This window comes from Ursus arctos, unplaced genomic scaffold (assembly GCF_023065955.2).
Source record: "Ursus arctos isolate Adak ecotype North America unplaced genomic scaffold, UrsArc2.0 scaffold_18, whole genome shotgun sequence".
NCBI classification, from domain to species: domain Eukaryota; kingdom Metazoa; phylum Chordata; class Mammalia; order Carnivora; family Ursidae; genus Ursus; species Ursus arctos.
This window is the reverse complement of record NW_026622852.1, coordinates 40,263,267-40,275,386: the sequence shown is the minus strand read 5'-3', so window position 1 is coordinate 40,275,386 and position 12,120 is coordinate 40,263,267. Positions and strand designations below refer to the sequence as shown.

Here is a 12,120-nt window from a genome sequence, read left to right as displayed (position 1 = left end):
TCAACCCAGCCCACGTGAGCTCTATCCCAAAGTGGACTTCCCTCTTCTACCCTCTTCTACCACACTCATTCTGAACGCTCAAGAGGTAAGAGGCAGCAGGCATTTTGAAGAGCAGCCCACTTCCTTCCTTCCTCCCCTTCATATACACATATAAACTTATACTTCTGAAGCTGACCTTCTGGGGCTTGAGATCCTCCTGTTGTTAAACTACTTAAGGCCTGTCCTCTGACCCCTTCTCTGGATGTGTTGAATTCAATGGGGTGAGAAGTTCTAAATCCAGAAGGGAAAAGGTAGCCAGTGTACAGAAGGAACACCGAACCGGAGACGACAAAGAGTGGACCAGGACACTGTTCCGATTGTGGTTAATGTAAGTTATACTGTGTCCATTCCATTAGGTACAATAAATCTCCTTTTCCTTGAAGGGAATAATGTTGGGAGATTACTTCTGGCTCCAGAAGCATAAAGAGCTGCTCTATACCGTATAGGAAGAGAAAACATGTTTTTTAAAATAGAAGCCTCGCAAACAACCAGGAGCCTGGGCATCCTCTCGAATCCGTTTTCTTGCCTTAGTCACGAATAATGTAATATCTTAGCTACTTTCCTGCCTCCTCTCTCCGCGATCTCACAAGCCACCCTACATTCAGATGTCAAATTAAACTTCTTAAACCTCATCACAACCCTAGCACTCCACTGCTCCTATTTTCCCTCTGCTCTCCTGCTTCTAAAATTCAGAAGTGGCTCTGTACTGAATACAAGTTAAAATTCAAGCTCCTAAACTTGGCAATCAAGACCTGGGGCTTAGTCATCTACCTGCCCACAACAACCTCACACCTACCCTCAACGTTCCAGACAACCGCCCAAGTTCAGTGGGAAATAAAAAGCCCACAGTCTATCATACATACACCATTACCAAATTCCTCGACAGTTCCACTAAACACACGGTATTTTTTTTCCTATACCACAGGCTTTGTGGTTCCCTCTGCCAGGAATGCCTTGTCCAATTCTTCTTGCTAATTCCAAAATCCCCTTGAAGTCCTACTTGAAATGTTTACTTTCATTAGAAAGCCTCCTTTCTTGACTTCTAACCAGACTACATAGTCTTCCTGCTTTCTTTCAAAAGTATCCTGTACATAATTCATCATGTCATGTACTGCAAGGAACAGGGCTGTAAATTCAGTTTACTGTGCCATTAAGTCTAGGCCCCAAATAATGACAATGGTTCTAAGATGTCTAGTAAAACGTCTAAAATGAACATCTCAAAGCTAAAGCAAAGATGTTGGAAGTGAACTGATTTCTTTTGTCAATCCTGGTAGTGTCCTCCACATTCACTGTCATGCAATGCTCTGTTCAGAATGTCTGTTTTGGAGCTAGGCAGAAGGTAATCATACTGCACATTCATTAATTCATCAAATATTTACCAAATGTCTACAAGGACTACAATAAAATGAACAAAGCAGATACTGTCTCTACCTTTAAGAAACTTTCATCCTAGCAAGAAAAACATTAACGAAGTTATAAAATCAATAGTTTAATTACAAATGTTGTAAGTAATGTGAAGGAGATGTAGAGAGTACTATATCAAGGGGTCAGTTCCCATTTTATAAGATCTATCAGCAACATTTGACACAATGCATCACTCCCCTTCTTCCTTGAAACATGTTCTTCCAGTGGCTTTCAGGATATCATACTCTAATTTTCTTCCTATCTTACTGTCCTATATAGTTTTTTTTCCCCTCCAAATTAGTTTTTCTTCTTCCCAATCTCTGAATGTTGCAATGGCCAATGGTCATTTCTCTTGTTATATACCAATTACATGTTGATAATCCACAAATTTCTATCTCCAACCTGGACCTCTCTCCTGACACCCACACTTGCAAATCCAACTGTCTACTGACCATCTCTACTTGGATGCATAAACACAATGCCCCCAAATGAATTCCTAACCTTGCTCCCTAACCTGTCCCATCTGCAGCTTTCCCTATCTATTGGTTCCACCTTCAAAATACAGCAGAATCGGACCACTCTCCACTGCTTTTACTCCTATCACTCTGATCACAGCTACCAAGACGTATTGTCTAGGTAACTGCTATAGTCTTCAACCGGGTCTGTTTCCTGTTTCTCCCTCTGGCTCTCAAGAATTTACTCTTTCCCCGCAGGCAGGTGGCCACCATGCACATGGGGACCAGGGTCCAGTGCAAGAGGCCCTCTTCTAGGGAAATGGGTGCGGCTGAAAAGGGGGCCGTCCCCTCACCCGAACCTGGTGCTAAACCATTCCCAGACAACCTGCTTCTGGGTAGGGGTTTCGAATGTAGTAGCAGAGCAACTCCCTCACTGAGATCTATTGAAAGTCAATCCTCGAAACAAGGGTTTGTTAAAACAAACAACAACAAAAAAACTATTCTTTTTTTGTTTTCCTTTTTCTTAAGTAGGTTCCACACCTAAGGTGGGGCTTGAACACATGGCACCTGAGATTAAATTAAGAGTCGCATGCTCTATCAACTGAGTCAGCCAGGCAGCCCCTGTACCCCCCCCACCAAAGAATCAATTTTTAAGAGCATCCAGACAGATCCTTTAAAAAATTCAAGTACCATCGCGTACCTCCTCTGCTCAACCCTGCCAAAGGGGTGCTTGGGTAAATCAGTCGGTTAAGCAACCAGTTCTTGATTTTGGCTCAGGTCATGATCTCAGGGTTGTGAGATCCAGCCCCATGTCGCTCTCCATGCTCGGCATCAAATCTGCTTGAGATTCTCTCTTCCCTCTCCCTCTGTCCCTACGCCTGCTCCTGCGTATGTGTGCACACACTCTCTCTAAATAAATAAAATCTTTAAAACAAAACAAAACCCTGCGAAAGCTCCCCATTTCACTCAGAATAAAACTCCAAGTCTTGGCAAGGACCTACAACATCTGCTCCCCATTTCCTGATGGGCACCATCTCATTTTCTACTATTCTCCCCTCACTCCAGCCATACTGGCCTTCTCCCCGCTCTTTCATCATGTCAAGCATGCTCACTTCTTAGGACCTTTCCTCTGGCTATTTCCTCTGCCTTCAATGCTTCCCTCAGTTACACTGTAGCTAACACATCCCCAAGACGAACTCCAGCACCCCCTTCAAGTCTATGCTCAAATGTCACCTTCTCAAAAAGGCCAAACCTTTCTACTCTATTTAAAATTGCACTCTAGGGGTGACTGGGTGGCCCAGTAGGTTAAGCATTGACTCTTGACTTCAGCTCAGGTCATGATCTTAGGGTCATGAGATCAAGCTCCGCGTGGGGCTCCATGCTCAGCGGGGAGTCTGCTTAAGATTCTCTCTCTCCTGGCTTCTTGGGTGGCTCAGTCCATTAAGCAGTTGCCTTTAGCTCAGATATGTGTCTTTCCCAATTAAACTGTAAGTTCCAAAAAGACAGAGCTTCTTGTCCGTTTTGTTCTCTGATGTATCTTAAACTACTACAGCAGAGGTTGGCACATAATTGGTGTCCAATAATGATCTATTTTATGAATAAAATTTATAATTCTTAGAGTCAGACTAGGCTTTTTTCTAACTTTGTTACCCCAGGATTCCAAAGACCTAAAGGTTAGAGGAGTGGACATGAGGAGGGAAGGACAAAATGCAGATGATGGTAACCACCCTAAAGAGTAAACTCTAAGGGTAAGATATGCATCCATTCATCTTAGTACCCCTTAATGCCTTGTACACAGGTAGACACTTCATAAATTGTCTGTGGATACCTAATGAATAAATAGGACAGAGAACTGTGCCTGGCATATAAAAATGTTTGGAAGATGAATGAACAGAAAACGACAAGTAACATAATAGAGGTACAAAAAGGGGAAAATACTATGTTAGGACTTCGTTACCTGGGAGACCTCCCTTTCAAACTAACTTCCTGACTCTCACTATCTACCAACAACAGCAATGACTGAAGTGGAAGGAGGAGGAAGTTGAGAACGGATGAGAGAAGGAAAGAAGTCAAAGAAGAAGAAAGGCACGGTAAAGTGTGAGCTTTTAAAGTTTTTAACTGTGATCCATAATCAGTAACACTTTATGCCAACATGACTAAGAATACATAATACCCACATATACACACACTCACAAATACATATATATTCATTTACATAGAAACAATATCGACTGACGCAATGCCCCCTAATATTCTCTATCTTATTCCACTAGAAATAAAACAACAAAATTCTGGCTGCTACCTTCTAACTCAATTTCACAATCCACAAAATTGATTTCATGACTCAATTGAGTCATGACATGCAGTTTGAAAAACACTATAGAAGCACTTTTTCAGTTTCATCTTTTGCCCCACTGCAAAGAATATCACTCTCCAGAAAATCTTGAAAGAACTGTGTCTGCTACAGAAACATAGGGAAAATGAAGAAGCAATAAAACATGGTTCAGGTCCCATATTGGGCCAGGGAAGAAAGGAATCTTGGTTAAAGAGCAGAAGAAAAGAATTTTTAAAAATTGATCCTCGGAGCCCTTAGAAGAAAAGAAAGGTGGTGACTACAGAGCTGGTTGCAAGAGCTAAGTTCTCTGAAAAGTTACATTAGCAACACGCCCCCGTGCTCCATACATTCCCACCCATAGCCTCCCGTTTCCCCCGCATCAATACCATAGGTCACTGGCCCTTTCACTTCTGCTTTGGAGTGGATAACATCCCTTCACCAGTAGACTTCAGATGGGAACAAAGATAAAAAGAAATCCCTCAAATGTCCCTAAGCTAAAACTCTGGGTTAGTTTCACATTGTTGTATGGGGCAATTTAGCTCAAGAATACTCGTAGGGCTATAATGCTTTGCAAAATGCTGGAATAAATGTCTTTCCATGGCCAACTCTTACCAACCTTGTCATCCATTAGGTGAAAAGGCTAAAGAAGTATCCAGAGTGCCCTGCACAACGTCTCCACATCATAACTGTCCAACAGATATTTGTTGAGCAATAAATGAATAAACAAAATAATTCCAGAAGGAAGAAGAGTAGAAATAAACAATATAAAGGTCCTTACACAATAAATAAACATGTTAAAAGATACAACGGGGAGAAATTAGGAAAATCCAGAATGTTGGAAACTATAAATGACCTGGTTTTTCAAGAAATCAGTGGCAAGGAAAAAATATTAGAAGTGTTAACCACTATAAATGAAAAACATGTCATGTAAATATAATGTGTGAAACTTGTTTATATCCTGATTTGAATAAACCAACTGCAGAGAAAGTATTTGAGACACATGGATAGAGCTAGAGAATATAATGCTAAGCAAAATAAGTCAAAGAAAGACAAATACCATATGATCTCACTCACATGTGGAATTTAAGAAACAAAACAAATGAGCAAAAGAAAAAGAGACAAACCAAGAAACAAACTCTTATTTGACAGAGAGTGAGGGCGAGAGAGCACAAGCAGAGGGAGAAGCAGGCTCCCTGCTAAGGTTGATCCCAGGACCCTGAGATCACGACCCAAGCCAAAGGCAGACACTTAACCGACGGAGCCACCCAGGAGCCCAAGAAACAGACTCTTAAGTATAGAGAACAAACTGACAGTTACTAAAAGGGAGGGGGGGTAGGGGGATGGGTGAAATCGGTGAAAGGGATTAAGTATACACTTATCTTGATGAGCACTGAGTAACAGAGAATTGTTTAGTCACATCTCAAATTAATATAGCAATGAATGTTAACTATACTGGAATTAAAATAAAAAACTTAAAATAAAAAAGGTAAGTGGTTGTCTATAACTTTAATATTCAGAAGCACTTCTATACCCTAGCCCCAAACAGAAAATATAGTTTTTAAAAAAACATACCATCTAGTATTGTGGCTGCCCCAAGATGAGACTATGAGAATACTTTTTCTTCCCCAATCTTCCCATGTTCATATAAGCCCTTCAGAATTCAATTACTTCCATTTTGCCCTTCCCCAACTCTCAAGTTTTAAAAAGAGAGTTTAGGGGTGCCTGAGTGGTGCAGTCGGTTGAGTGTCTGATTCTTGATTTTGGCTCAGGTCATGATCTCAGGGTCGTGAGATCAAGCCCCAAGTCTCTCTCTCCCTCTCCCTCTGCCCCCCAACCTCCCCTGCCCCTCGCTTGTGCAGGCACATGCACTGGCTCTCGCGCGTGTGCTCTCTCTTAATCTCTCTCTCTCTCAAAAAAAAAAAAAGTTTAACTTGTTTCCGATCTCAACCTACCTACCCAAGATGTATCTCAAAAGTGTCAAGGACAATAAACAAGAATCCAATAACTGGATTTTTTTTTTTAAAATACATACCTGTTTTAGGCCATAATGCATTGACTGCAATTTCACCCTTAAATTCTTCTGCCATTCCAAGCACACACATAGACATTCCATACTTAGCAATGGTATAAGCTGAAAGAAACCACAAAGAATAGTGCTTAATTAAGAAACAACTTTTGTGAGTATAAATAACCACTCTCTTTCTTGGCTATACTGCTAGTAAAACAAGACCAAAAAGTTGCAAATTTAGTCAATTAAACAGATTTAGTTGCAAATTTAGTCAATTAAGCAGAACTTCTTTCAGTTTTGCCTTGTGGCTTTCGATTCTAATTACCTGTCCAAATTTTAGTGAATTATGTACAAAGAAGGATGTGATGTAACAATTTTAAAAGAGGCACCTCTACATAAAATTTGTAATTTAATGCACACTCACCTCAAATCATTAGTTTTCTGTGAAAGAAAAAGTACTTCATAGTATCTAACCAACTTTATTGAAGAATAAGTTATACACAATAAAACACACCCATTGAGACTTGAGGGAGCTTTCTGGAATGATGGAAATCCGTATCTTGATTTGGGTATTGTTTATGCAGGTATATACATTTGTCAACATTCATCCAACTGAACCATTAAGATCTGTGCATTTTATTGAATGTAAATTATACGTCAATGTTTTAAATTACAGATAAAAGTTTAAGAATCTAGTTTCCAAAGTGCTGATTATGCATAGAAAATTGAATGTTGAATGCTATGTAAAAACTGTGATTACATCACAGAAACACTGTTTTTTTTTTTTTTTAAGATTTATCTATTTATTTATTTGACAGAGACAGAGAGAGAGAGAGAAAGAGGGAACACGAGCAGGGGGCATGGGAGAGGAAGAAGCAGGTTCCCAGCGGAGCAGGGAGCCCGACGCGGGGCCCAATCCCAGTGACGAGGGAACAGAAGGCAAACGGAGGACAAAGCAGAAACTGACACCCCACAACCCCCCCTCCATGGGATGTATGTGACATTCCTCAGGCACTCCTGGCTGCCCTAAAGGACAAAGAAATAGTTAACCTATAGATACCACAATCCTGCAAGACTTAAGTCTCCCTCAGTTTCACAAATGTCTTTAGCAGTTTACAAGAACGAAGCATTTCTATCAATAACCTAGCTTCCGGAAGGGAATGTAGATACGATTAAATGTCCTTATAATCTGCAGCCTCCAGGAATTTCCCAACCATCTTAACGTTAATGCCTTGCTAGAGGGCAAAACCACCTTAACTTGACAATGGCAAGGCTCCATATCTTGTTAATCTTCTCTAACATATGAAAGTATTTCCTCAACCTCCCTTTTTCCTTACCTCCCCCAACCCCGTGGTATATAACAGCCACCCCTCACAACCCTGGGGCAGCAGCTCTTTCTGCCCATGGGTCTTGTCCCCGTGCTTTAATAAACCACCAATTTTGCACCAAAGATGCCTCAAGGATTCTTTCTTGGACGTCGGCTCCAGACTCCACCCCACTGAACCTCACCTGTATTCCCTGTCCTCATCACCTGTATTCCGTGTCCTCATCACCTGTATTCCGTGTCCTCATCACCAGGACTCTGGGATCACGCCCCGAGCCAAAGGCAGACGCATAACGACTGAGCCACCAAGGCACCCAGAAACACTGATTTAATACAAAACAAATTAACCAAACAAACCATCCCCTCAACCTACTACCTACCACAGTGCTGTTTGAACCACAATGGATTTAGGTTCAGCGGTGGGCTGAGATTGAGTATATGAGCAATTTTACTCTTTTTCAAATAAGGAATACATGCTTTAGACCTGAAAGCAAAAGAAAACACATCAAGTTAATAGCTTTCTAACAACTTCACCACTTCACTTATCAAAATTATATTTTATTTTTATTTTTAAAGATTTTATTTATTTGAGATGGAGAGCATGCATGAGAGCAGAGGGGTAGAGGGAGAGAGAGAATCTCAAGCAGACTCCCCACTGAGCACAGAGCCTAATGCAGGCGTTCAATCTCACCACCCTGAGATCATGACCTGAGTCAAAATCAAGAGTTGGCCGCTTAAATGACTGAGCCACCCAGGAGTCCCTACAATTATATTTTAAAGTACTTCTACAAAGCAACTAAAGTTGGTCAGGAACCTATAGGGTGCTTTTGTTTGAGTTTACTTTTCTAAAAGGTAGGAAAAGCAATAATTTTCATTTTTTGAAAGTTTGCTTAATAGCCTGACAAAATGATCTGCTTGATGAAAATAACCAAATCCTTGGCACATTAGCCTATCCTCAACTACATCCTTCCAATCCCCCCAACAAACACACACACGCATGCACGCGCGCACAATATTTTCAGCAAGTTAATGTCCTGGCCAGCCAGCACAGGTAGCACTATGTTAAGGACACGGTGCTCAAGCCAGGCAGACCGGGGTTCAAATCCTCCTCCTTCCCCTTCATCGTGTGATCTTAGGCAAAATATATTCTAATTCTCAGTTTTCTCATTTGTAAGTGTTGGTAATACCTGCTACCATCTAGGACTAACCAAGGGATTAAAATGAGATGATAAATATGAAATACTTAGAACAGTGTATATATTAAACATGAAATAAACAACTGCTATTATTAGTATGATGTATGCTGATTTATTTCATCTTAGTAGGTGTGGTAATCCTACTAATGCTGGAACTGTAGTTTAATAACACAACTCCCAATACATCCCCAAATTCAATTTGCACCAATATGCAATGCAGTATGCCTTCACGAGGAATATTTAGTTTTTATGTTTTTTTTAAAAACTGTTCAAGAAGGTAGGCAATTTATTTTTTTTTAAACTCAGGTTCAATATTTTTAATTTATTAATGATTAAGCTACACTGTGTTATTAAGCTATAACGTACTGTAGCTTAACATCGTATAGCTTTAAGTTTTATTTCTCATTCAATAATTTATAGGACTTTGAACTAGTTGATTCTTGTCAGTTTTTTTATTAACTAATGTACAACATTCTTATTACCATCTGCAACGTCTTTTCAGGTCTAGAAACCAAATACAATCAATATCACTGAAGGGTTTTATACATATTGTTTTTCCTTTCCAAAAATGCTTCACTTTCATGGGGGAGGCTAGGGAGGGGCAAACAATATTACAGCTGATTCATTAAAACAACGAAGCTGCACCTCAAAATCTCAACATGAAAAAACCAAATCTATTCCAAGCAATAAGCCCATGACTACATTTTACATTCAAGGAAAGAGCTCATTTCATTTACATTATAAACATGAGCTTCTCCTTTGATCTACTAGACAAAAACTTTCCACCTGCGCTTTGCCTGCCTGGCCCTCAGCATTACTAATCCTAAATCAGCTGCCTTTTTAACAGCAATATGCTCAATCTGATATATTAAAGACTATTAGCACCACACTTAAATACTAATACTTTCAGCTTAATAAAACAGTTAAGCTTACTGAAAACTTACTGTGTGCCAGGCACTGCACTTATTACTCTTATATGAATTATTTTACTTAATTAGGGTTACAAGCTCAAATGCCCCAGAGGCATCTGAGTAGATGAATAAAGTGAGCTGGGTATAGGAAAAAAAATTAACTGTTCAGAAATACAATTAAAGGTTATTGCTGAATTTCTATAAGCATTTAACATGATACAAACACATATAACATTGGAGATTATATATTTAATTAAAGCTTAAAAATACAAATTAAGGGTTTGCCTTCTACCTCATCTCTGCCTTCCACCCCTGCTTCTCTAAACCTGTGACATAAGTCACAGGCCACAGGGCCCTGGGTGCCAGGGATCAGGAAACAGCTCTAGATCCTTGCTGAAACCTCCAAACAGGTCAGTTCTTTGGGCCTTGCCCCTACTCTCTCCCTGACGACGCTTCTCAGGCTTGCCTGAGAAAACAACCTATACTTTCCTCCCATGAATAAATGAGTGTCACTAAATAAGAAATAAAATCAAAATTAAAACGGAAATGTTTCATTATCAATTTTCTTTTTTATAACTTACAACTTTCACAGAGGGCCAAAAACCTGACACCTTTTCTTTGGTCCAAAGGTCAACATCAGGTCTTTCATTTGGCACTGCAATATGCCTTTAATTGGGAAAATATTTAGTAGTATTTAAAAAATAGCTGTTCCAGGGGCACCTAGCTGGCTCAGTCAGTATAGCATGTGACTCTTGATCTCAGGGTCATGAGTTCAAGCCCCACATTGGGCATGGAGCCTACTTTAAAAAAATAAATAAGATAAAATAATAGCTGTCCCTAAATGTAAGAACTTTCAACAATGAATAGAACCTTTGCTTTAAAAACCGGGTTTTACTTTAGGGTATCTCTTCCTGAGATATTTGTAGATCTGCTATTCCAATGTAGTCATATTTAGTTTTTAGTACATTAGAGCCCTATGGCTCATATGTTCCATCTGTAATTCTCCAACTACACAAGTAGTACTCATTGAGAAAGGTACCTCAACAAGGTTAGTTCATTTTCTCATAGTTTGAAATCAGGGTTTTTTTGTTTTGTTTTGAACTGAACCTTCAAATCTATAATTGCAGAAACATTATTTAAGCCATCAGTTTCATTTTTGGAAAATGATCACAGTATATAGGAAAGGGGCCAGGTTGTTCTTGCCAAACGGATTTTCCAAAGACATAATTTCACAAGAAATGAGCAATGAGAATCAGACATTTGTGTTTACGTTAGTCATGATGTTGACTGATAAAGCTAAGTCTTTGATCCAATCTTTGTGTGGGAATTGAGTTGGGAATTCTCTCATGGGTGGCAAAAAACAGTTGATTTCTTTCAAATTAAAACCAAAATCTCGGGGTGCCTGGGTGGCTTAGTCGGTTAAGTGATTGCCTTCGGTTCAGGTCATGATCCCAGGGTTCTGGGATTGAGCCCCACATCGGGCTCCCTGCTCAGTGGGGAGTCTGCTTCTCCCTCTTCCCCTGCTCATGCTCTCTCTCTCTCTCTCTCTCTCTCACACACACACTTGCTCACTCTTTCAAATAAATAAATAAATAAATAAAATCTTAGAAAAAATCTCTTCAGCAATACACCACAGCCACATAATCTTGTCACAGAGCAGACTATCATCTTTGTGGTCCACATTAGTAAAGCACTTAACCGTGGTTCAAATCATGGAAGTGCATTTAGTTCTTAAAATTCATAACACAGTCCATTTTTAACTTTTTAGCAACAGCAATTCCTAAAGAACAGTACGATGAACAAAATTATTTTCTGCATCTCTGTGAAATATTTCTACATTAGTTTAATAAGTTTAAAGCTAACACGGACCATTACAGCTTAAAGTTAACCCTGACCATCGCAACAGTACTGTCTATAGTTATCGTTACTACAATTTTGACAAATCTGTATTAAACTTCCTAAGATGTTTCTCAACACTTAACAAGTCATTGCCGCACTCATGTCATGGGTACCAGTCGGAAAGTTTTTTTAATCACATCAAAAATCTCCTGACACCTCAAGTAAATAAAACTTGGTGAGGAGAATATTTATATCCGTGGCTTCATTACCTACATTCGAAACTGCCACAAATGATTTAACTTTTCCCAAATCGTGTCCTTCTAAGCTTTAATTCAACATGGTGAGCAACAGTATTCCTGCTTAGGGTTATATTTTCAAATGCTTGTTGAAATGAGTGTTTATATTTAATCAAAATTCCTTCACGAAGTTACCATCTGTAAAAGATTTTGAGGCCCGGATAATTCCTTCATGTAACACATGCGTGCATCACAGAGCAGCACTGCTTCTTTTATTTGAAAATAAACACAAATCCTACTGAAGTGTTAGTCCTTCGTCTATGTAAGTTTTTCATCTGTATGTTTGCCATAGTTCTGACTGTGGTTTGGTTCA

General features: G+C 39.6%; 1 protein-coding gene across 2 annotated transcripts in view; it reads right to left on the bottom strand.

The window, feature by feature from the left end:
• The window catches only part of HSDL2 (hydroxysteroid dehydrogenase like 2), a 74,147-nt gene that overhangs the window by 26,029 nt on the left and 35,998 nt on the right, over nt 1–12,120 (bottom strand). For both annotated transcript variants that reach the window (XM_048223034.2, XM_026513757.4), the window contains 2 exons: nt 7,946–8,049; nt 6,266–6,364 (listed from right to left, as the gene is read on the bottom strand). In XM_048223034.2, coding sequence (XP_048078991.1) covers nt 6,266–6,364; nt 7,946–8,049 — 203 coding nt within the window. The remainder of the gene's footprint in view (nt 1–6,265; nt 6,365–7,945; nt 8,050–12,120) is intronic.